Consider the following 24,459-nt stretch of genomic DNA (forward strand, 5'->3'; position numbering starts at 1 on the left):
ACTTTTTAAATTTAGATATTTATGTAAATATAGACGTAAAATAATTATTTCAATTATATATTATTATTTAGTTTAAATACATTTTAATAAACTATATTTATTCATAAATTATATTATTCAAAATAAATAATGTTTAGATTACAATGACAATATGCATTTTGTTATTTTTTGTTTGGAAAAAAAAATAATATTTCTACTTTATTTTTCTAAAAAAATAAAATAACATCTACTTTCCACCTTTCTCGCTTCCCCTCATCCCCAACAGCCATTGACTGCGGTCACCCGTCACTCATTACCCTGGTGGATCTGGGAGATGATGATGGTCGAATAATGTGACTGAAGGTGACGTCGTTCTAGATTTGGGCAACAACGACCGCCCAAATGGGGTGCAACGCCTCTGAAGGGGTGATTGGTCACCCCCTTCTGCAGGAGCGACTTTGTGCAGCATTGCGAGGTTTAGGCGGTGGGTGGTAATGCATCTCCACCACAATACTTTAAGCGGCGATGCACATCGCCCCACCATAGAAGTGATGTTGCGGCGGCGGCTCTCTCTCTATATATTTGTATTATATAATTTCGTTTATTTTTTTATTATTAAAATCAAAGACTATCATTACAATTAGCAATTTAATGAAAATTTTAATGCTATTAATTCTAATTAACAGAAGGAGAGAGCGTGTATAATTTTAAAGTATTAATTTTTTTTATTTATTTTTTTAACACAAGATAATTTTTAACTAAAATTTTAAAACACCGAGATTTTATGCAATTTACTAAAAAAAATAATGTATCATATATGACAAATAGCACAGAGAATTTGGGAATTTTCAAATCTAAAATGGACTTGGGTCGGGTCTCAAACGTGAGGATTTAAAAGAGTTTACAACCACGCGCCAATTGCGCGTGAATGCAATTGACTGCTGCTTGTGAAATACCAGAAGTGGACGCGAAAACTTATTCTGTAATTGCATGCATAATTTTCTCAGATCCAACTTAACAAAAGACGAACACTGAAAACAGGTGCATTTATCACTATAATAATATTTAATTAAAATAGTATCAATTTCCGCCATTAACGACCTGGAAGAAATTCCTTGTTGCAAGATAACAATTTTCACATATAAACGAAGGTACTGTGTTTATTTTACTGTACTTGAATTGGATTGTTTCCTTATTGGTTAGACCTTTGTAATTGCTGCTTTACCCAGATCCCGATTCCCATATTTAATGGATTGCGATTGTATATTGCATCTTGCATGGCGATAATTTTTCAGAAATTACTTTCCTTAGCATTGCATGAAACAAAATTTCACCGTGCATGACGATGAACTCTCAGAAGAATCGGAGAATTGGTAATGAGGAATGGTGAGATGGAGTTGTATGTCGGCTCGGATTCCTGAGTTGTCACTGATGAAGGAATTATATTTAGGTTATTATAAGAAGAATCTGATTTTTGCTGAGCTTTTTTCTGTATTTTGTTTTTTCGGAATCTGAAATTTGTGTCACTATAATTGTAACTAACTGTATGTATTTGTGGTGATCAAGTAGGCTTCTGAAAAGTAATAAAGATAAGGAGCTTGAGTGAAATCGGCCGGAAAGGTGAAATTAGATTGCAACTGCACAGTTTTGCTTACCAGAACATAATGTATTAGGATTTATTGTGCATATACATGTCTCAATCCTTGTAAGCTTGAGTAGGTTGACTCCCTTGTAATACTAAAGAATTTGGATGAGAATTGGTTTCCAGGTGAAATTTCAGTAGGAAAATCAGCCATATCCTTCACTTAAATGCTGTTTTTCCTCCTAGAGATGCTAAAATTTATAGTAACAATAGTTAGTCACATAGATGAGGCTTGAACATGCATCTAATGCCACAATGTTACACAGATGTACAGTTCTTTGTTACTGATATTCACATACAGGCTTGTTATTGGTTGCTTTGTTTTGACGTATGTGATGTTTTGCTTTAAGGCAGAGTCTGTTGTGTGCATCTGCCTTAAGAAAAGGCTTTAAGAAAAGGCAGAGACATATAAACTACAAAGATTAAATTGTTCTTAATCTTGTAAAATTTAAAGGTTTCATTTAGTTGTTAATGGGAAGAGTTAATGGTTTACCGCTTATCCAGTAGAAGTATCCAAGTATTTTGATAGATTTATTGTTGCTATTGTTTGAAGAAAATTTAGGAAGGCATAAGATACATCTTACACGTCCAGGACAGCATGTTCGTTGAATTAACATGCTTACAGCTTCAGTTTTACATTTTGTTAGTACTTGAGGTGCTTGCATTTCAATTGGGAAAGTTTTCAAGAATATGCTTGATTTATCATCTAAATGCAGGGATGGATGTTGGTTCTCCTGGGAATGGATATGATACCATAAATGACTTTCTGAAGGATGATGACTCTGCACTTCCAGATGATCTAGATGTCGGCTTCATAGTAAACAAAGATATTGTTGACGATGACGTTTATAGTGACTCGGGTGTAAATGATAAATCTCATCTTGATTTGAGTGAGAAAGAGAAACCAGAAGTCCCATCACTTTCTTCTACGCTTAGACATTATGATGTTCCTGGATCTCCTTCAGAAAAAGTCCGTTCCTATCTTGAAAGTGGGTTCCACCATGACACTTTGGATAAAAGAGATAGTGTAGGTGATAGGGGGAAGTTCCATACTCAATACAATGAAAACCTTCACCATGATGATTATGATAGACCGTCTAGCAGCTATTTTCATGATTCAATTTTTGAGATGGATCCAGAGCCTATTCTCCATGAAAAGCAGAATGATGATTCGGACTATCATCAGCTGGAACCTGTCTCAGTGCAGGACCACGACATGCAGCAATACATATTGGATAAGCCAGCCTCTCCAGCAAATGCTGAAATAGGTGAACATACATATGTGGAGGCAGTGCAAAATGAATCGGCTCAGTCAGGATGTGTGTCTAGAGATACAGATGAGGGAGTTCCAATGCACCATACAGAGAAGTTGTGCATTTCTCCTGTTTCCCCTTTGAGAGATCCTGAAACTAATAGTCATAAGGTACATGAATTGATTAATTCTTCACGTGGATGCAAATATTTAGCACCATCACATTTTGATAAAAAAAATCATGGCAGTTCTCCAGAACCAGATAATGCACCCACTAAAAATATAGAAACATTAGGTTCACCAAATGTATCTGGTAGTTCCTACCAATCGACCGACATTCATGATATACAACCTGGTTATCCAGCTAAGTCAAATCAGCAGATTTCCAGTCCCACGAATAAGCAGACTCCTAGTACTATAGTACCTAATCAGATAGATCCTCCCCAAGCTGAGCCGTTGAACTTGGCTTCTTCTCATGGAATGGAGCTTATGTCTCAGCACATTGAGAATTCTCCTGCAGAGCATGTTATAACATCACCAAGTGGTCATTACCGGGTGAACGGGGAAATGCTTCAGTCATCTATTAGGAGACAGAAATCCTCTTGCGTGCATAAGGCAGATTATAGAAACAGGTCCTACTCTAGGTCGTCCCGACATAGTAAGGGTTGCAAGAAGAGGTCACATGACTTAGGTCCTTCTATGAGCCACTCTATCAGAAGTGAAAAGTTATGTCCTCCACATGAAGGTCTTGTGCAACCATTATCTTCTTCAAAATCATCTGAGCAGAAGCATGCATCAAGGTCCCCAACTCCTCAAGACCAGCCTCTCAAAAGTCAGAACTCGTCTGCTTCACAAGGAGGTGTGGTGGTGCTGCCGTCATCTTTGTCTAGATTATGTAGGCAGAAGCCTGGATCAGCAAGGAGGTCTAATCATAGGAGGTCCAGTTCAAGGTCACTATATATTGGAGGCGGCCACAAGGATTTACTTGACGCATCTCTTTCTGTAGACCGGTGTTCAAGAAGTCATAAGGTATCTTCTTCTGGAGAAGGTGACACACAATTCCCATCTTCTAGATCAGTTGAGCAGAAAAATATATCTTCACTGATGCCTCATCGAAATGGTTCTCGATCAAGGTCTCCACATACTAGATACCATCACAAGAGGCCACGCGATACAGCTCAAACTGAGCAGCTGTCTCAGAGAAAGAAACTCTTTGCTTTGCAGGGTTCAGTGCAACTGTCATCTTTGTCAAGATCAGGAAAGCAGAAGCACGAACTGGACGATAAATCTACCTCTTTCGGAGTGCTATCAATGTCACCTCATAATGGAGACCATTGCAAGACATCATTGTTTCATGCTGATAGTTCTACAGGAAGGTTGCACAGCAGGCAAAAGGAATCTGCGCTGCAAGGAGATCACGGACAATCATCTTCTTCAAGATTGCGCAGCAACAGGCCTGGATCAGTTGAGACATATAAAAGAAAGAGGTCCCAATCAAGGTCTCCATGTACTGGAGATAACAAGAGGTCAAAGCGTGCACACCACCCTTCCAGCAGTCAAAACGTTTCCGCGCAACACGAATCCCTTTTGCAACCATATGAGTCAGCCGAAAGGCAGAATCTTGGTCTTTGTTCAATAAATCCTGCTGAACCTATGCATTCTGCTTCTCCTTGGAGTTCAAGGCAAAGGCCTATAAATAGTTCTTCGGCAAAAGGTGCCCCTGAATTACACAGAAATCATTGCACACACCATAATCATGGGCATCGAGGGAGGTCAATATCGCCATTACATATCAGAAGAAAGGATTTCTCTAGGGAATCCAAAGTAGATATTCCAAAAAGATCTCTGTCAAAGTCCCCAGGTAGAAGAGACATTGGCAAGTTTCCAAGGTTGTCTTTCTTTTCTGAAATTATGGAAATTCCATATTTCTCTCTTAGTATCCAATTCTTGACTGTACAAATAAGTTTTTGTTTCCATTTCTATCAATTTTCTGATGCTCGAATGTGCCAGAAGTTTCTATCTCCTCATCTTGATTTTTCATTTTGCCTGTATGTTACAGAGTTACTAGCATCTGAAATCATGCCCTCTTCTGATGAGGGTAGGAAAAAAGCACTGTAATGAAATGAATTCAGTTCTAATTCATTATTCAGGGGACAGTAACTTCAAAAGTTAGACATTCTACGTTCTCTTGCATTCATAATGATGATCATTGGTTTACATTTGTTACTTCAGGAAAAGGCACTCTCCAAGGCACAGATCTCCTCAAAGTTATCATTCTCTTCGTAGTACACCTAGAAGAACTCACTGGTCACCACCTCATGACAGGAGCACTGGATTGGGTAAACCCGGTAGAGGTCTATTTGTTGCTGGGTTCAGTTTTATAACTACTGAAAGAGATCTGGAGAGGAAGTTTTCCAGATTCGGACGTGTGCGAGATGTTCGTATAGTTCGTGACAAGAGGTACTTCACATCAATAATATAGTTCCTTGTCTTTCTTTATCAATGGTTATAAGCTCTACTTTGATTTTCTTAGTATTTTAGATTCATGTAAAACTCGAAGGCAATCTGTTTCTTTCATCTTATATATAGTATACAGGAAAAATGAGTCATGTGGCCCCTTATACTGAAATGACTTGCCTTAAGTAATTCAACCTCTGGCGTTGACAAAACACCATCTCGCGTGACTATTCTTGAAGTAAATATGGCTATTGAAATTGACCTTAAACTTCTTGCTTTTCAATATTTTGAAAGTCCTAAAGCAAATCTTTCTATCCTGATTCTCAGTACCATTTCTCTTTGAAAATAAAATTCTAGTTTGCAGTCATGCAGAATATAGATTATCTTAGGGCAATGGATAATTATGAATAATAATTGCCAACTTTTCTCTTTGTAAATTAAGCCGTTGTTTTAGGGAAGTAGTCTTCGCTAAAATTGTAATCAAAGATTCAGGAAATGCATTATATGGTATTCTCTCTTGTGAGTAAAGTTCATCTAGAAAGTTATTTGCCACCAACGACAGCTTATTCCATGATCTGCTCTGAAATTAGTGGTCCCTTAGCTGAAGATAGAATAGGAATTTGCTACGGAGCTGGGTTATTTTGCAGATAATTTATGAATTAGACAGCAATAATAGATTCTCTAGTTATTATAAGGAAAGTGATGCCAGTTGTGTTAACATCAGCTGCCAGCCTTTCCGTCAATCTTTTATTCCCCAAAACCTGGACATCCTTCTGTCAGCAACTCTGTCTAGTTCATGAATTCCCCTATTCTGTTGTTCTTTCTCTCATTTTTCTATGTATTCTTACATTCTGTTTAGAATTTTATGAATTATAAATCTTAAAAGCTGCCATTCCCATTTCCCTCCCATGATAATGTAATATTTTATATTCTTCATGCCCCTACCTTCTTTATCGACTGTCTGAATTCATAATGAGAATTTTGTGAAAAAACGAAAACTGGAACTCGCCAAATAAAGGGAACTAGCAGGCGCTATACTTGCAATCTCAGTATCCTTTTTCTACATGATAGGTCTGGAGATTCTCGTGGATTCGGGTTTTTAACACTGGAAAGAGATGAGCAAGCAGATGCCGCAATCAGAGCCCTGGACAAGACGGAATGGGACGGTCGGATCGTCCTTGTGGAGAAATCAAAATCTCATTGAAGAGATAAGGCAAGGCGGATTGGATATCAAGACTGATCTTGTTAGTCCTGCCACTCAATTTTGTTTGTCTTTAAGATATTCATTTTTCAGATAATGAGTAGGACACCGATGAATTTAAGCATTAGGCATAACGTTTGGTAGATGATTTTGTTCCTGGAAAGCACCTGGAGAATATGGTTAATGTGTGCACGTAACACTCGTGAAAGAAACGTGGCCGTGACTACTCAAAACCGCGTATTCGGTTTAGACATTTGCTGCTGTTTTTGTCCTAGTTGCAGTTGCCGGAACTATGGATAGGAAGGAGTCTACGCCCCCAATAACAATGACAACATTAATGCAGACAACGTGTCCTTATCTGTAAATTCCCAATTCTCATGGAAAATTCAAGTACAGATCTTCTTACACCCATCTTATTATGTCAGTCCTGTGCTAAGAACCCAATAGCCCTCATTACTTACTCAATTATGCTTCTCTCTATCTCTTATCTCTTTGCAATCAATTATTAGTTACTATTATAATAATAAACCACCAACTACCTTTTCAAAATTCGAATTCACAACCTTAAAAATAAGAGTAATTATATTTATACCTCTTGATTTATGATCTGTTTACATAAATTATTTTTGTTTAATTACATAAATTACCTTGACAGTAGAAAAATAAGTATAATTTATGTGATTATGCTAATATTTTTGGGAATGTGTGTATAATTTTTTAGAAAATGAAGAATTTGTATAAATGATATTGATGTTGTCTTTGTAGATGTACATGTAATTTTTAAAGAATAAGAATGAATTTTATAATCAGATCATAGATTATTAAATGTAAATGTAATTATTCCTGAAAAATATTGGGCCTACAAATTATACTCTTTAAAAAAGAAGAAAAAGCTATACAGGATAAAAACTGAATGTGATGTAGGATGGTGAGAGATGGAATCCTTCTTTCTCTACACGGCAAAAGATGAAAGAGGTAGCAGAAGCAGGCTTTCCGTGTTTTTCTGTTGGAAATTTCTGTTTTGCCGCCCCCAACAACGGATTGAATTTTTTATTTTAAGATACGTTCCATTTTTTATTTTAATTATAATTAGACGGCATGTTGCTTTTTTTGTATGGATATAATAAATAATAATTTATATTTTAAAATATATTAAGAATAAAAAAAAGTATATAAATCAACATATAATATTGAAAAATTAAAGACAGACAAAAAATTAATTTAAAATATTATCGTTATTGTAAAAAAAATTAATATTAATATGTCATAAAACGTCCATTTATGAGTAAAGGATACCTTTAGTTTTGTGTATTAATATACATATATACACCATGTATATAAATATTATCATTTTTATTTAAGAAGTTATTGTTTTATTTTAAAATTATATATAGTTATTATATGAAATAAAATAAAAGATGCAATAAAATTTAAAATAAAAAATAAAGTTATCCCCAAGGTAAAAAAGTAACTTATTAGAAAAGTAAAGTAAAGAAATTGGGTAAGATTAGGAGGGGATTTGGATTAATAATTTTTTTAAAATAAAATAAATATTATAACATGTATATGTAAATTAAAGTTAAAAATAAATAAGAATTGTAAGAGAAAATAAAAACAGTCTAGAAGGCGGAGAAAACAGTATTAAAGTAGTGCTGAAATGGACGCGTACACGTTGTAATACACCACAGACGGAATATACTAAGACCATGAAAAATCATGTAAGAGCGTAAAAGGCCGCCTTCTTGGCTCCTTCTGATCTACACCAGTTGTGATTTTATTTTCTTGTCGTTGTGGAAGAATTCAACTCCTGAGCTCGACCAACAGGCTGACCCTGACCGAGTTCATTCTCCCATTACCGTTTTGGACTTTCAGAAAGAGAAGCGATCAACGCACTTGTCTCTTTTATCCTTTACTCTTTTCATTCTTTCTCCGTATGTTCAATAGGCCTTCTGTTCAAACTCCTCGCAATTTCTCTTCAAATCCCCTCTGGGAACCTTCTTTTTCTTGAAAGTTCACCAATATCTCCACCTGTTTATGTTGTGATCCAACTTTTCGGCGTCATCTTTCTCGTGGGCTGCTGTTTTTTCCCTGAATTTCCATCTGGGCTTTCGCTGATTTGCGCGTTTTAGCTTCTTTCTTCTTTGAGAGATATTGATGGGGCTCTGCGTAAGCAAACAGAAGCCCGTCAAATCAAATGCCAATGGGCACACACCCGTAAATGGAGTCCACCACCAGCAGACCCCAATTCAATTCACGATGTCTCCCGGCTATGCAGCTCAGTTGCCCCACGTAATTCCTCCGGCCAGCCCCGCGCCGCCGCCCGCACAGAAAGCAAACACGATTCTTGGGAAGCCATACGAGGATGTCAAAGCCCATTACAGCCTGGGGAAAGAACTTGGGAGGGGCCAGTTTGGTGTCACTCATCTCTGCACTGACATTGCAACTGGGCAGAAATATGCTTGCAAGTCGATATCCAAGAAGAAACTTGTTACCAAGAGTGATAAAGAGGATATGAGGAGAGAGATTCAGATAATGCAGCATTTGAGTGGGCAGCCTAATATTGTGGAGTTTAAGGGTGCTTATGAGGACAAGCAATCTGTGCATCTTGTGATGGAGTTGTGTGAAGGTGGAGAGCTTTTCGATCGGATTATCGCCAAGGGACACTACAGCGAAAGGGCAGCTGCTTCAATCTGCAGGAGCATTGTAAATGTTGTCCAGATTTGTCATTTTATGGGCGTGATGCACCGTGATCTCAAGCCGGAGAATTTCTTGTTGTCGGACAAGAGTGAGAATGCTCTCTTGAAAGCTACAGATTTCGGACTATCCGTTTTCATTGAAGAAGGTAAGGTTTTGTCCAGTGCATTGAAGTTGAAAAACTCTCTTATTGGTTTGAATTGTTGCATCTCATGGTGCTTATAGTTGAATTCAGTTCTTGGCGTTGTCCTCTGCATATGAGTTTTTGAACTCCTTTGTGTTCAAGACCAGAACAGTCCGTGTCATTGTTGACTCTTGTAAGAAGAATACTCTAATAACTCTTTTAGTTTCATAAAACTGCAGCATCAAGAGGCCAATTCTGGTAAAAGGAAAAAAAAAAAAAAGGCTTACTATTTGTTATGGGTGTCTGTTCAGTATGGTCGGACAAATTTTTTGTTACACAACTAGATATAAACACTTACAGTTAGAGGAACACTCAACTTTTCTACTGATACTCCGCAGGGAAGATATACAAGGATGTAGTTGGGAGTGCTTATTATGTTGCGCCAGAAGTTTTGCGTCGCAAATATGGAAAGGAAGTCGATATTTGGAGTGCTGGAGTCATGTTATACATATTACTCAGCGGTGTACCTCCTTTCTGGGCTGGTAATAAGCTCCAATCTCTATACTTCAATGATTTGGTGTCAGTCCATCTCTATAGTCAATGAATTAGTGTCCAAGTTTCTCATGACTAACAGCTCAAGATTAAAAATTTACAGAGACTGAGCGAGGAATATTTGACTCTGTACTAAGAGGACATGTGGATTTTGAAAGTGAACCTTGGCCATCAATATCAGCTAGTGCTAAGGACCTCGTTAGTAGGATGCTTACTCAGGACCCAAAGAAACGCATTACGGCTGCTGAAGTTCTTGGTATGGCCTTTTCTGGAACCGTGATTGACTGATTATGTAACTGACTTTATTGTGAAAATGTTATCCTTTGCTCGTGTCAAGTAAATAAGCATCAACACTCTCTGAATTAATTGGAAAGTACCGATGCCCTTCAGATGATGATATTTCTAGTTTTTCCCTCGACACTTGTTCTCTTTCTTGGGCTCTGCAAATTTTTCTGCGCCGTAGTCTCCAACTGAAATTACGAAATTTCTGGCTTTTATAGAGCATCCATGGATTAGAGAAGGTGGAGAAGCATCTGATAAACCAATAGACAGTGCAGTCCTCACCAGGATGAAGCAATTCAGAGCAATGAACAAGCTCAAAAAGCTTGCACTGAAGGTATCACTTGATATTTGGCTATCTTTCCTACATCTCATGAAGAGAACTTTAGTAGTGTAATTATGAGTTGCATTCTCGGAAACGTCTATATGCATAAAGATGATCCATTTCATTTAACATCAGCATTATTTATAGTTTTCAGGGACTTATAGTAATCACTACAATTAGAGACCTTTCTCTATAGAAACTCATCAGATGTCCTAATCCGTTGTGGTGGTATTTCTAATGAATTCTAGGTAATAGCAGAAAATCTTTCTACAGAAGAAATTCAAGGGCTGAAAGCAATGTTTACAAATATGGACACTGACAACAGTGGCACCATCACCTATGAAGAACTTAAAGCTGGTTTGGCTAGACTTGGATCAAAACTTACAGAGGCCGAAGTCAGGCAGCTCATGGATGCTGTAAGATATAACCCTTTGCTCCACTCAAATAAACTTCCCCTCTTTTAAGGTTTTGGTGCTTTCCAAAGTGCGGTCAACTTAGATCATTCTAAAATGTTCACAGGCTGATGTGGATGGAAATGGATCGATAGATTACATTGAGTTCATCACCGCCACGATGCACAGACACAGATTAGAAAGAGAGGAAAACCTTTACAAAGCATTCCAATACTTTGATAAAGATAGCAGCGGGTAAGCACTCAACAAACTTCCAAATTTTGCTTTTTAAGACGATAGATTTGAATGATTTATTCTTTTTTCCATTGCTACAGATTCATAACAAGAGACGAGCTTGAAACGGCTATGCAAGAATATGGGATTGGCGATGCGTCAACCATAAAAGAAATAATAGCTGAAGTGGACACAGACAATGTAAGTTTGTTTCCCGTAGATCAAAGTACAGTTCTTCACTTTGTCTGAAATCTTGTGTATTAATCAAATTTGTCATTTTTCCAGGATGGAAGAATCAATTACGAAGAGTTCTGTACCATGATGAGAACTGGAAACCCACAGCAACCCAAGCTCTTCTAGCGCCAAACACAGCAACTGTGCTGTGTGAGACCATCTGCTAGCAATGTATCATATCCACTCACATGTTTCTATTCCTTGTCCCGGCTAGTTCTGGAAATAATCTTTGTTTTTCACATCTGTTTTGTTTCTATTATATGAGGAAGGCTACACCTTTTTCGTACAATATCTGCTTCATTATACCATGTAAACATCCAACCCAAAATTTCCAAGTTAATGGTTCGATTTCTGACAACATATAATGTAATGCGACAGAAATGTGATAATGAACACAAGTAGGTGTAGCAATCTTTGCATTCAATTCCATCTCTCTCTATCCTGTATGTGTTCACTCTTTTATCGTAACTTCTGGTTCGCACTGACAAACCGTATTCACCAGTGTTAAGCCCCAGTTGCCAACTTCAGAATCAGTTGCATCTTCAGATCAAGAATTGACTACGCATTATCAAGCATCTACAATTCCCTGTTAAAATTAAGCAACCAAAAATATAATAGCGCTCTGGAGCTTTTCTATGTGCAATTCAATGAATTTTATGCTAAATCCAGAATTTCCTGGCTAAAAGGCTTCAAGCCTTTTTTTTTTTTTTTTTAAAGGAAAGGGCTTCAAGCTTTAGAGTCAAGAATCCAATAAATTTTACACCGGAAATATCTGGCAAATTCCATTTTCAGCAGAATTATGCCACAAACATGATAGAGCTTCAAAGGTCTTCTTTATACGGTAAAATTCTCATCCTGCTGCATTCCAATGGACTGTAACCACAAATATCTACCCATTCCACGTTCCAATTTAGAGATAATCCATAAGACTTGCGAGCAACACAGAGGTGTTTGATTAAGCTTATAAGCTTAATGTTAAAAATAACGCATGTCATACTATTTTTCGGCGAAATTGAATTTTCTCTCCCTAATCTTATGAGACCTTGAATGACGAGCCAATATTAAATTACATTCGTACTAGTTTGATGTCAATATTTTCATCTTTGTGAGAAAATTATCTGTTGGATCTTTATTTGAAATGTGTACAAACTTATAAAAGTATTTTAAAAAAATTAAATGCAAAATATGTAAAAGAACAGCCAAGTAAATCTTAAATGGTATTTTGTCATTTTTATATAAGACGGGGAAAAAATTTATAAAATTCAATGTTCTATTTTACTACTATCCAACATAATACGAAAACCATTCTTGTCCAAGAGAACATTCATGCAGACAGTGACAATTACAACAAAAGGACAAATAGACAAATCTGCATTACTTGAGCAGATATCAACTTCATTAATAAAAGAAGTGCAGTTACAGTTTACTGGATACCCCATGAAAACATCAAGGGGTTGAAAATGAAAACTGCAGCAGACAGAAAAGAGATTGTTCTCAAGGATCACTCACAATCTCCAAATAACACACTTTAATACTCAACCACCATATATCTTCAACTAATCAAATTAATGGCTCCAGAGGCCTAGAAACCATGAATCTTGATCTGATCCTTCTTCACAATACCAGCAGAGATTAGGAATTGAGAAACATTCTTGCGCTGATCACCTTGGAGCTGAATCACCTTGCCCAGTTCTTTATCCTGAACAACATTACCATTGCAGCAGAACTCTTTCTTTACATCTTTAAGAATCTTTTCGTAGCTGAATTCCTTTCTCAGCCCCTGGACTGTCGTCAAGCTTTTCTTCCCATTCCTCTGTTGTATGCGTATATGCACATACTCCTTGGCTCCTGGGGCACCCGAATCCTTGGCCTCAGCAAAGGGATCAAAAGCGGTTGGAATCTGGAGGTCGAGATCAACCATGAAAGTTGTTGGAGAGGAACTTCGGTCGCCTAGAATTGAACGCGTTTAACTGAAAAAAGGATAGATTATTCAATAACCCAAGAAGAATCTCTCTAGTTGACTGCAAAAAACTCGAACTGATACATAAAGAACATGTTTAACCGACGCAACTTAAAAGCAGGAATTCAGGGCTCACTGAGTACTTTTTATGGAAAAAGATTTGGAAACATAATTTAATTTGTTTGTTAATCAGAAATCAGAGACCATTAACTTCAAGACGTGTATATTCAACAATTATAAAATTCAAAATCGAAATAAGGCCCAGGACATAACTTCGCATACAAGAAAAGATTTGACCTATCAAACCAGAACCCGAGTCGGGAGCGAACTTCACCGCAAAAGCGATACTAGCCAACAAAGCGCAAACAAGAATTCCAAAACACAATCACAAGAACCATACACGATCGAGAACCAAAAGCAAACCCCGAAATCCCAATCAATAGCTCAAATCACATGCTAAGAAACAAAAGAAAATTAGGGCTTGGATCACACCCGAGGAGAGACGAGATACAATCTCTTCCAAGAGCCGGTGAACGTACCTTTCAAATCTTCGCTTTCAAGATTTCTCGATTTGATGAGATGAATTAGCGTTCGAGATTGGACGTATTTATAGAGAGAAGCGGGAGGCGGTGGTTTGTCGTTTCCGTGAGCCACTAAAATCTAAATAAAGCCAACCACGAGTTAACCTCTTTTCCTAACCAGGGTTAATTTACGCCATCGAATCCGATCGTCAGGGGAAAGGAACGGTCTCGATTTTTCAGCCCAGATTCGGGCCAATCAGTTGATGATAAGAAGAAACGCGTAGATTCGACGCACTCCAACTTGCTTTTGGACACCCAACACCACCTCTTTGCTATTTCCTTTCCCCTAAGAGAACTTGCGTGTTTTACGCGGCGTACCTTAACCACGCGCTTCTTGGAATAACGTTGCCTCACGCCCTGGCCTCATTCAATTATATTTCCTCAATGCCATAATCAAAGTCCGTTATTTAAAATTAATTAAAATACATAGTTTTATTAAAATATCTAAAAATATATATTAAGATAATAAATTATTTATAAAAAAATACCTAAAAATAAAAATAATAAATAATGTTGCAAATGAAAAAGAATAATCATTTGAAAGGAGTTAAAAATAATTAATTAATTTAAAATTTTAAAAATAAATGGTAAATATTAAGATTAAATGAAACTCTATCAGGTGTTCCCACTTAATATAAAGTCTAGATTTTAATTAAATCGTTACAAATTAATTAAAAGTTTATTTATTAATAACTGTTAACTCTAATCTAAAAAAAATAACATAAAATTATAATATTTTGAACTGTTATCTAAAACTGAGCACTGGATCAATGTATAATGAGAGTGGTAGTAGAGTAGTTCCTAAGAGAGTGTTTACAATTTTTTTTTTAATTAAAATGAAGAAAATGTGCATACTGTTGTGGTATTAATATAAGGATAGATGGAATTGATTTTCTTCATATCCTATAATAATAATTAAAGAAAAAAGCTCTATTTCTTTATCATCAGAATATTTTGGGCACGGGTTTTGTTATTCTGATGGTGTGGAATTGTGGCTTTAAATCAAAGTAAAATAAATCACAAGAACATTATGACTTGTTTCCTTTTTAGGATGAGATAATATGATTGGATGAAATTAATAATAAGTGTTGGGAGGAAATCCTCAAGTAGTTATATAATTAATTGTTTACTTTGTATAATTATTTCAAGTAATAATTAATGGCCAAACACCTTACATGTTTTTAATTTTCTTTTTTTTTTTTGTAAATTTTATGATGCCCACTTGGTGATCCACATGTCCAAACTTCATTACCAGGCCGAAGAAGATTTTACACTCCATTTGGTTCCTCCCCATTTTGCCTAGAATGGAAGAAGATTAGTAGGGGGGACGAAAACTTACATATTTTCTAGGAGGGCAAAAGAGTAAATTCATTGATATAGTTGAGGGTGTGTGTGTAATTTCAGACTAAACCAACACAACCTCACGGGGAAGGAAAAACCAATTCAATGGGATGCACTTTTGATCCAATTCAATAGAGAATGTTGTATTTTTAGTCCTATAATTTATAAATTTAGTACATTTAATCTCATATAAAGATAATTGTAGTATTATAAATCACATAAGATAAAAAATTAACACAATTGATTCTATAGAATAGAACATTGTAACATTTTTTTCATTCCAAATACTATAATTTTTTAGCCAATAAAACCAAATATGCGACACCTTTTATTGTGTGAGATAAAAAATAAAATTTTCCATTTCAGCAATAGCAGCCACATGGGGGGGCTTGTCAAATTATACAGGACCCAAGTCCTAAAAGGAACAACATTGGGCTAGACTGGATTGTTAATCCAATACAAGCTAGTTCATCAATGTAAACATGTCCTAACATCATAACCTCAGAGAAATAGTTTTGTCTGAAAATTGATTAATAGTAAGATCCAAAATATTGGAGTATCATTAAGTTATTTACATAGAGATGGATGCAAGCAAGCTATTGCATCTTCTCCGAAACACCATAAAAAGCAGAATGTTATACAATCATACTACACAAATGGATAGAGATAATTTAGGTGCTAGGATGATCAGGCAACCGCTTCAGGTCCATTTCCACTTGGTGAATGGTCCACTGCATGTTCTCCAGTTTCTGCAAAGAAATTTTTGGTCAGACCTTGTAGTGAAATGAGAATTCAAAACCTTTATGTAGATTTTACCTTCACTATGTCATGGTATTGCCGGGCAATAGTGTCGAAGTGTGCATCAACACCTTGATACTCACGAAGTCGTGTGACCTGGTTACGAAAATGAACACCAAATTAGTTCGGACTCAGTTTTGGAGCCCTTGAACCACTTTATGTTGGATTACTTGCCAGGACAATTGTGTCTGTCTGTTTCACACAATTAGATGCACTACTTTTGGTCACCACTGATATCTGTGTGTGATGGTGTGATAGAAACGAATGCAGAAAGCATAAACCCTTGTGTTCCGTGCCCACATGTTGAGATATCTAGTTTCAAAATTAATATAATAGCATAGCTGAAGCAAATCGAATGGTGTCAACTGTCCATGGAATTCTCCTATTACAGTTGACAAGAATAGAAAAGTGAAGTTTTTGCATACACACTTTAGAAGTCAATAAGCATCATATTCACTACATCAGGTTCAGTATATAAAGATTCCAATAATCAATACGTATTACTACTTTCAGTTTAACTCCAGAGAACACCCATTATTTCTCCCATATTTGAAATAAAAATAAGAGAATATATACAATACCAGGTAATTAAATAACATCACAAACTGATATCTTTCTGTTAAAATAAGCATCATTATGACTTTCTCATCAAACAGCAGGGTTTCACTATAAGATAATCGACTTTGCTATTTCACATTTAAGTTTCATTGCCATAACCAGCACAGTAGTACCATAAGCAATAGAGAGCAAAACCGTTAGAGTGACGAAGCTTACCGCTTTGTTATATGCAAGTGAAGCTTCTTCTGTTGACTCAACAAGATATTTCCTATACAAAGGAGAATTAGCTAACATTACTTTGCATGGGAAGTAAAAGTTAAACTGTATACTATATACTGGTTTACCTAATTTTGTGGAGTGCTGGAATGGTTTCTGTAGTATAGGTCTCAAGCAGGAGAATATGCTCCAGAACTCTTCAAAAACAAATAAGCAAGTAATATTGTTAGCAAAACATATTTATAAACAAGGTATCCATATCAGCCAGTTTATAAACAAGCTCTCAATGTCAATGTTCAGCGGTAAGAGGGAAGCAAAACCTTAATTTCGCACTCATGGTCTCACATCTTTTGCATAGCCAAGTCTTTTGTAGTTCGTCCTACAAAACCCATAAGGAAAGTCTTTGAGAGAGACTTTGGCAAAAGGTAAAACTGAAATATTGGCATATTGCTTCAAGCATCTTATAGAAAGTGCTCAAAGTTACCAGATAAGATGGTTCAAGCATATTTAATCACAACTGACACTAAGAAGCTTACATATTTATGTTGGTGCCGAAGTTTTACATCTTTCACAAGCTTAATAAGCACCCCAAGAATCTGCTCCAGAACCTTGGATAGACAAAACGTCACTTAGAAATAATATGTAAAAAAGATTAATCATGACCTAACAATTCAATGAAAAGATTTAACCAGGCAAAACATCATTTAGGGATAATACATGATCAAGAAAGTATAACCAATTCTTGCTTACATTATAATATTCCGCAAATTTTCTGTCAGAAGAATACAGATCCTCCCTCCATGCTAATTCTTCTCTTTCGATCTCCTCAATGATCAACTTTACCCTGCCATACGAGAATTCAAACTGTAAGACTGGATTAACCATTGAAAATAAATATCTGTATACTGAGATCACAGTATAAAATTATCTTTATTAGTAAGGTGGGATATTACAATTATCACATTAAAAATGCAACATAAAGGTGACATCAACAATCTTGTATTTTATCCGCAAGGAAATCAAAGACATTTTTGTATATTGGAAACTGAAGAATAACAGTAGTCTCTAAATTTAAGCTTTCATCTTATCGATGAGGAAAACACAGAAGGGCAAGAAATTTATGCAAAGTGTATTAAGTCATATGAGCAAAGTCAGCATTATTTACTGAAAAACATAATACAACAAATAAACCATTTGCAGGAAATCAGCCTAGACAGCATTATATTTCACCTCAGACCAATTTTAGAACTTAGCAATGAGAAAGGTCACACATGCCAAATCTTTTATTGTCAGAAACTAGAAGGGGAAAGCATCTTGCATTACTAGTATGTCACAAATACATGCAGAGATCTGCAGGGGCTGGGAGAGAGAGAGATGGAGACCTTTCTGGAAGTCGGGAAGTCAAGTTCTGATGAACACTTGACGAATCTGGCAACCAAGGAGAAAATGAGAGTTAAATTACTGCATACGTTCTTGCAGTACAATGAAAAAATCAACAGAAATAAACCGTACTGGAAATAAAATAGATAGACTGATTTCAAGCTGGACAATGGGGGGGAGAGACCACAAAAGCATGGTAGGTAATCAAGAGCATCAGCAAGTTGTTCGTACACAAATCAGGCAAGCCAAGCATGCAATATTCATCAAAATATTATAAGACAATAGTGAGGGTGGAAGGATGAAATATTTAGACTGACCCATGTCATCTATAACAACAGCATCTGCCAATTTATCACACTTGGCATCTAACCGACTGGCAATCTCACGGGCGAGCAACACCTGGTATTCCGTAATGTCCTGCATTTTCAGAAAATTAAAAGATAAGAACGACTCAAGTCCAGAACATGTAAATTTTTCCGCTACGCAAAAGTCAAGTAAAGAACTTGAGACTAGCAGAAAATGTATGCAAACAGATATTGATACACTGTGAGCGGTCCCGTACAATGGGTGGTGCCTGTTGAAGCTGTGTTTGCCATAGATAGGTCGGTGTTATCCCAAGGAACCTATTTGGGACACCACCAACTTCAGGTTCAGATGCATCAGTCACCCCAACAGAGAAAGGATTATTTGCAGAAGCCCCTGCCCCGATGGCAGATACATTTGTATAATTAGTTGAATTTGTGCTTGAGCTGATTGTGACACTAGTACTTGTACTATCAAGAGAACTCCTGGACACGATACTCCACTTTTCAATTTCTTCCTCATGAATCTCACCGTCTTTGGAGATGAGAGGAAGCCGCAACTTTTGAGCAGCTTCTGCAACAACCATCCGATGCTCAAGGGCCTCATAAACCTGAAAATGACATGTTTTTAACTATCCTTTTGCCAGTAAGAAACCAACAGTAATATCCAAAATCAGTTATGAGTTCCATTTATTTCATTCCTACTTCAACTCGAAAACATATTAGACTAAACCGCAATGCAGAATGTTATATCCTTAACTTCAACTGACACTTCAAAAAAGCAAGTAACTAGATTATTTTTTACGTGGATAACATGTTTCCACTAATTCCTTCCTGAATGAAGTTTCATACTTTGTAATTAACTGAAAATTGGAACCTGAGGTGAGTTCCTCAACCCGAGCTGAGGATAAAGGCCCTGAACATCACGAATGCCGCCCAAATTAGCCACAGAAACGGCCTGCTGATACTCCTCCACCATTGATATCGCCTCTATGTACACCGCCTGGGGCAATGTTATTGCCACTAACCCGATTAGCACAAATTAAAAACACTCCAGATGGGTAATTAGAAGCGAATTAAATCGCATGAACAGTACCAGAGCTTCCAGGTAACGCTGCCTCTCTTTACACATCTCTTCTCTAGCCTGCATTCTCAAATCCAGCAAAACACCTACAAATCAAACTTGCGAACACGAAAAAGAAAAGAAACTTATGATGTGGAGAGAATGGTTAATACCAGCTGGAGATCGTAGTATGTGGATTTGGAAATGAGAGATCCATCGGGAGCCAAGCAGTGGCGCTCCAGCAGATCCATCACTTGGCTGACGTCCGCCGGAAGATTTTGCGCCGCGAATATCTTCGCCATTGATGAAGCTACAGTGCGTCGTTTTCCCTATTTCTGGAGAAATTGAGAGAGTTTGAGTTCAAAATACTTCTTACCAAACACTTGCATGATTTAATTTAATTTCATATCTTTCCGCCGGCCTCAAATTTGAAGTTGGGGAAAAAGAAGCCGTGAAACGACGGCGCTGCAGTAGCCCGTGTACTCCCACTATTTTTCTTTAACTTCCTTTTGCCCATTTAATTTCCAAGAAATGTCAGAGGAGCCCCAGAATTATTGCAAATTTGCAAATGCGGGAGGGAGGGCAAATGAGTAACAATATTTGGAACATATGTTTTTTCTCGTGAAAAGAAAAAAAACAAAAAGATAATATAGAAAAAAAACTCATTAAGGGGATTAATTTAGAGTAAGTTGAAGAAATAAAAATTAAAATCAAATATTAGGAATGAAAATAAATTTTATTAAAAAATAGATATAATAATTAAAGGTATTTTATGTTATATACATTTGGTGTATGAATGGTATTTATTATTATGACTTAAATCGAAGAGATGGATGATAAAATTAGGGGTTGGAATCCAAAGGTAAGTCGGCGGGAGGTGATAAACTAGCGGAGCCCAACGTCACAGACCAATTACTGTTATAAACCGATTTCCTAACCCGAAATCAACCATTCCAAACCGCAAGGAAAAACAGGCGAAATTGCAGATTTTTGCCTGTAAATTCCATTCCCATAGCCCACGCCTCTTTATTTCTACTTCGTATTTCATGGAAAAAGGGACAGCCAGAGAATCCACTCAAACGCTCACCACTTCTTTGCACAATCTCCAATTGAAGGACGATACCGTCAAATCAAAATCGACCCAGAATTCAATCGCCTCCACTCTTCGATCCCGTGCGTGCTTGTATTCGATTCTTTTTAAAGATTTTTCTGGCCGTTGTTGGTATTGTTGCTAAAAACTATGTGGTAATTGAAGTAGTTGGAGCTTATGGGTTTTGCAGAATTCTTGAGTTCCAATAAGGGAAAGAAGCCGCCGAGTTTGTTGAGCTTGTGTCTGGGAGTTGTCGGTAGCAATCTTGAGGACATTATTGATGACCTGGCTGAGATTGCCCTCGCGTTCCCCGCTGATGTTAAGGTCAATATTCATAAATTCTCGTCCTCTTAGTTTAATTGCTTTTTATAAACTGAATTTGAACAGACTTTTCACTTTTGCTGACAAGTTACAGTTCTCAGGTCCTATGTAGGAGTGGCTTTAGTCTTTTTGTCTTTGAGTTTTGCTATTTTAGGCACCCCTTTTTTTTGGTCTTGATATGTTCAACTTGTATTTTGTGATTGAACAGTTGGTGTTGGTGGCAATTGCGAGAAGAAGAAAGTTGCTGAATGACGACATTGTCATTGCTTTGGCAGATAGTTCGTGGGAGATACTTGATATATCTGGTTCAGATGTTTCTGATTCTGGACTTTGTCATATTGTGAATATCTGCCAAAACCTAAGAGTGGTTGATATAAGGTAGCTTTCAGTAAATTGTAATTTCTTCCTTCTAACTATGCACTACTTACTCTGTGTGGTAGGAATTGAGAATGAGGTAGAATTTGTTTGGTGGTTGGAATGATGTCTTGATCATTTTGAATTGAACGAATGACTGTTTAATATTTGTTCAGTTGCATTACCTTAGTAATGTTGGGTGACTGGCTACCCACCGTGTTATAATCAAAGTTTGGTCTGCGTGATCTTTATTTTTAGTAAGACTTTTTTTGTTTCTTTTGGCAGCCGATGCAGCAAACTTACGTCAACAGGAGTTTCGAAACTTCTTCAGCTTTGTCATTCCCTTGAGATATTGAGATGGGGGTATGTTCTCAGCTGCTATCTTCTGTGACTTCAGTCAAACTATAATCTTGCAATCATGCTATCATACATGCTGCTTACTTATGTTCTCTTAATGTCTTTATCTGTTCCATGCGCTTGCCAGAAGATCTAGGGCAGTAATGGAGAAACGGGCCATGTGTCTTGCTTACTTATGTTGCCCGAATGCCTCTATGTTTTGCATGTTAAATTTTCTTTATTCGGTGCCATTGGTAGGCATATTTGGCAGCTTCATGGATAAGTGTCAGAGAGTAATTATGGAAGATGGTGAACCGCCTGAAGGAAAAGTTGAACTTGGGAAAGAAGAGTTAAGGGAATAAATGGGAAAATATGCAAAAGTTAAACAGGCCATACATGTTGCTTACTTATGTTTCTCCCAATACCGATCATAGTTGCACTTTAAACTCTCTTGATAGATTGGCAAGCTTATGTAGTAGCTAACAACAGTGTCAGTGAGTAATAAGCGAAGAAGATGAGCTTTCTGAAAGGAGATTTCAGGCAAGCAGTGGACACTATAAAAAACAGGTCATGCGTGAATGTGATATGATTAGTTATCTGTTAAATATCTTTGAGTGCATTAATCAATTCTATTATACCAATTAAGTTAACTCTACGAATATATTACGGGAATCCATCTTTTAAATATTTTTTATTTTTTAGACAGTTAAGCCACTATGCCACATGTAAGGTGGAGCGTCTGCGACTATTTGTTCAGATCTGGCCTGGCCCTTGCCATAGTTGGTTTGCCACCTTGAATGTGTTGGCTTTATGTATAAATTTAATTGAGGCTGCTCTCATGGCTAGCAGGCTAAGGTGTGAATCTTTGGTTGGTTGGTTAAATTTTTCAAGATGTATATTTCTTTGCTAGGAATTGAACTTCTGATAATCCAAAATATCCAAGGAGAAGTTCTCATTTATTATTTCTAACAAGAACTCATTTTTGTCTATTTCCAAATCATAAGGTCTAGATGTTTCTGTGAATGATAAACTTTTAGGAATCCATTAATAAGCGAAGATCCATGTATAGGTTCCAGCCCATTTCAGACATCTTGCCTTCAATTTTTTTCTCACCTTGCCATCTTTATTGTTTTCCTTTTATGTTGGAGCCATATGACCATGAAAATTGATATCCTGTTATGTTTGTTGGCTAGAATCTACAGATTGTGAAGTTTGTTATCATATTTCCCTCTCTGATTGTTAGTATATACGCAATTCGACTGTTCCATATGTGATCTGATTGGCCCTTTTCAATTACGGAAACTAAGAGGGGAACATACCATGTCATCTGTCTGCTTTAAAATATTTACGGTCATCATAACTCTAAATGGTGTAGTGGCCCACTTTGTTGGGTTTTGACGTGGGGGACAAACCTCATAACAGGAAATGAACTAAAGTTAAAATGTTGCAGTGGTTGTCCGAGGAGCGACTACACTGCCCGCAGATGCCTGGGTCTCTTAAAGCCTAACCTCAATGATGTGGAGGGGGAATCATGGGAAGAGCTTGATGCTGCAGAATTGATTCATGGTGCACAATCACTAAGATGGCTCGTCTGGGTATGCTTTTTTCCTGTCATTGCTTATTTTTTGTGCTTTAATTGAGTAGTTGCAATGCTCCTTGTTGCTTGGGTCACATTCTAGACTATAAGACGCCAACACTATGAATAATTCCGGCAAGTGTTACTCCCTGGCTAATTATTGTTGTTCATTCTTCTGCAGCCAAAAATTGATAAGGATTCACAGGAGACCTTGACCATTGAATGTCCTCGAATCGTAGTAAATCCAAAGCCATCCCCTTTGGGTTTCAGGGGCAGTGAAGCTCCCCAAGAAGCATTGTCGCAATTTGTATTGGATGACCCAATCGTGAAAGACATTGATTCAAAAACTTGGGCGGTATCTGGGTTTACTACATCCAGGTCTGCCCTTCTACCGGTCACAACTCCTACTGAACTATCCATGGCTGAAAAATTTAGGTTAGCATTTTTGGAGAGAGATACTCGATTAGCACCAAAGAGAGCAAAGAATGCAAGGCAACATCAACGACGTGCTGAGAGGGAACGGATGATGATGGATGCTAGAGCAAAAGCCTTGGCACTTGCTTCAAAAGCTACAAAGTCTGTGAACCTCAGGAATTTTTAGGGAAAAATTCTCAGGGAAAACTTGCAGCTTCTTGTGTTCAAAGTCACCTCCGTTGCTTCCCTATGAAGACTGCACCGGATTGTCAAATTTGAGAAGATGGATACGTATTTGGATGTGGATGGCAGGTGTGTGCCTCCTGGAGGCCATCCAGAGTCTAAGTTAATCTTGGATTAGTTCATACAAGCAATGGTTAAACTTTTGTATTGTTACCTGTACAGTGTTGGAAGAGTGAAAGATTATAAAGAACAATTTTTTTGGATCTTCGGATTCTCTTGTTGTACATTGTGAAACAACTGGATACATATACTAAGATGAGAAATTTTCTGTTCTCTCTCTTTTCGTCGGTCCATTTGGTTTTAGTGATGTATTCATTTGGTGGTGAACAGGGTGGTGGTACATTTGTTTACACTGCAAGTTGCAAAATCTGGGTTTCATCTCTAGTATCTCAAGTTGCAGGATCTCTGTGCGTTGAGAGCAAATGGTTTGGACTTCTTATGCCAATTCACCTTCATTTGAGTTCTTGTGGTAATCTAAGTTTGTGGAACATACGCGAGACATGGGACATCATTTCAGCAAAGCTTAACTCCTGGTACCGTCCACGAGACGTTATATCAGCG

The 24,459-nt window shown here is 37.1% G+C and overlaps 5 protein-coding genes across 7 annotated transcripts; 3 read left to right on the top strand and 2 right to left on the bottom strand.

The window, feature by feature from the left end:
* The first annotated feature begins 980 nt into the window (after positions 1-980).
* Positions 981-6,996, top strand: LOC105174865 (uncharacterized). Of its 3 annotated transcripts, XM_088876358.1 has the most exons (5): positions 981-1,130; positions 1,549-1,599; positions 2,338-4,762; positions 5,106-5,333; positions 6,402-6,996. In XM_088876358.1, exons 3-5 carry the CDS (start codon positions 2,340-2,342, stop codon positions 6,532-6,534), a joined length of 2,784 nt encoding a protein of 927 aa, XP_088732484.1. In that variant the 5' UTR covers positions 981-1,130; positions 1,549-1,599; positions 2,338-2,339; the 3' UTR covers positions 6,535-6,996. The 3 variants fall into 3 exon arrangements, 2 of the variants coding, with proteins under 2 accessions (XP_088732484.1, XP_011095397.1); XR_016063107.1 differs by lacking the exon at positions 1,549-1,599 and having other exon boundaries at positions 2,338-4,734; positions 6,402-6,540; XM_011097095.3 differs by lacking the exon at positions 1,549-1,599.
* Positions 6,997-8,153: 1,157 nt separating this feature from the next.
* Positions 8,154-11,789, top strand: CPK33 (calcium-dependent protein kinase 33). Its single transcript, XM_011097096.3, has 8 exons — positions 8,154-9,373; positions 9,748-9,891; positions 10,005-10,157; positions 10,402-10,517; positions 10,754-10,921; positions 11,025-11,152; positions 11,233-11,332; positions 11,417-11,789. Exons 1-8 carry the CDS (start codon positions 8,686-8,688, stop codon positions 11,489-11,491), a joined length of 1,572 nt encoding a protein of 523 aa, XP_011095398.1. The 5' UTR covers positions 8,154-8,685; the 3' UTR covers positions 11,492-11,789.
* A 936-nt stretch (positions 11,790-12,725) lies between these two features.
* On the bottom strand, positions 12,726-14,021 carry LOC105174868 (protein translation factor SUI1 homolog). The gene is made up of 2 exons (XM_011097097.3): positions 13,865-14,021; positions 12,726-13,335 (listed from the first exon to the last, which is right to left on the bottom strand). Exon 2 carries the CDS (start codon positions 13,284-13,286, stop codon positions 12,948-12,950), a length of 339 nt encoding a protein of 112 aa, XP_011095399.1. The 5' UTR covers positions 13,287-13,335; positions 13,865-14,021; the 3' UTR covers positions 12,726-12,947.
* A 1,739-nt stretch (positions 14,022-15,760) lies between these two features.
* Positions 15,761-20,067, bottom strand: AUG4 (HAUS augmin-like complex subunit). Its single transcript, XM_011097099.3, has 13 exons — positions 19,738-20,067; positions 19,598-19,645; positions 19,379-19,504; positions 18,762-19,112; positions 18,517-18,616; positions 18,202-18,247; positions 17,570-17,663; positions 17,356-17,427; positions 17,140-17,198; positions 16,948-17,016; positions 16,820-16,871; positions 16,064-16,141; positions 15,761-15,996 (listed from the first exon to the last, which is right to left on the bottom strand). The coding sequence occupies exons 1-13, from the start codon at positions 19,864-19,866 to the stop codon at positions 15,919-15,921; spliced, it is 1,302 nt and encodes a 433-aa protein (XP_011095401.2). The 5' UTR covers positions 19,867-20,067; the 3' UTR covers positions 15,761-15,918.
* Positions 20,068-20,405: 338 nt separating this feature from the next.
* On the top strand, positions 20,406-24,171 carry LOC105174870 (RNI-like superfamily protein). The gene is made up of 6 exons (XM_011097100.3): positions 20,406-20,737; positions 20,845-20,978; positions 21,184-21,353; positions 21,615-21,692; positions 23,116-23,260; positions 23,423-24,171. Exons 1-6 carry the CDS (start codon positions 20,611-20,613, stop codon positions 23,840-23,842), a joined length of 1,074 nt encoding a protein of 357 aa, XP_011095402.1. The 5' UTR covers positions 20,406-20,610; the 3' UTR covers positions 23,843-24,171.
* Positions 24,172-24,459: the final 288 nt, after the last annotated feature.

The sequence above is a fragment of the Sesamum indicum genome, linkage group LG12 (assembly GCF_026168435.1).
Source record: "Sesamum indicum cultivar Baizhima isolate 11 linkage group LG12, ASM2616843v1, whole genome shotgun sequence".
In the NCBI taxonomy this organism is placed as follows: domain Eukaryota; kingdom Viridiplantae; phylum Streptophyta; class Magnoliopsida; order Lamiales; family Pedaliaceae; genus Sesamum; species Sesamum indicum.

Bases quoted from the DNA above. Each gene is read 5' to 3' on its own strand.
- CPK33 (XM_011097096.3), top strand. From the start codon at position 8,686: ATGGGGCTCTGCGTAAGCAAACAGAAGCCCGTCAAATCAAATGCCAAT. The intron at 10,922-11,024 runs GTAAGATATAAC...AAATGTTCACAG, and splicing joins TCAGGCAGCTCATGGATGCT to GCTGATGTGGATGGAAATGG. The intron at 11,333-11,416 runs GTAAGTTTGTTT...TCATTTTTCCAG, and splicing joins CTGAAGTGGACACAGACAAT to GATGGAAGAATCAATTACGA.
- LOC105174868 (XM_011097097.3), bottom strand. From the start codon at position 13,286: ATGGTTGATCTCGACCTCCAGATTCCAACCGCTTTTGATCCCTTTGCT.
- LOC105174865 (XM_088876358.1), top strand. From the start codon at position 2,340: ATGGATGTTGGTTCTCCTGGGAATGGATATGATACCATAAATGACTTT. The intron at 4,763-5,105 runs GTTGTCTTTCTT...TTGTTACTTCAG, and splicing joins GACATTGGCAAGTTTCCAAG to GAAAAGGCACTCTCCAAGGC. The intron at 5,334-6,401 runs GTACTTCACATC...TCTACATGATAG, and splicing joins CGTATAGTTCGTGACAAGAG to GTCTGGAGATTCTCGTGGAT.
- LOC105174870 (XM_011097100.3), top strand. From the start codon at position 20,611: ATGGAAAAAGGGACAGCCAGAGAATCCACTCAAACGCTCACCACTTCT. The intron at 20,979-21,183 runs GTCAATATTCAT...GTGATTGAACAG, and splicing joins CGTTCCCCGCTGATGTTAAG to TTGGTGTTGGTGGCAATTGC. The intron at 23,261-23,422 runs GTATGCTTTTTT...ATTCTTCTGCAG, and splicing joins CACTAAGATGGCTCGTCTGG to CCAAAAATTGATAAGGATTC.
- AUG4 (XM_011097099.3), bottom strand. From the start codon at position 19,866: ATGGCGAAGATATTCGCGGCGCAAAATCTTCCGGCGGACGTCAGCCAA. The intron at 17,199-17,355 runs GTAAGCTTCTTA...TGGGTTTTGTAG, and splicing joins TTCGGCACCAACATAAATAT to GACGAACTACAAAAGACTTG. The intron at 15,997-16,063 runs GTAAAATCTACA...ATTTCTTTGCAG, and splicing joins AATACCATGACATAGTGAAG to AAACTGGAGAACATGCAGTG.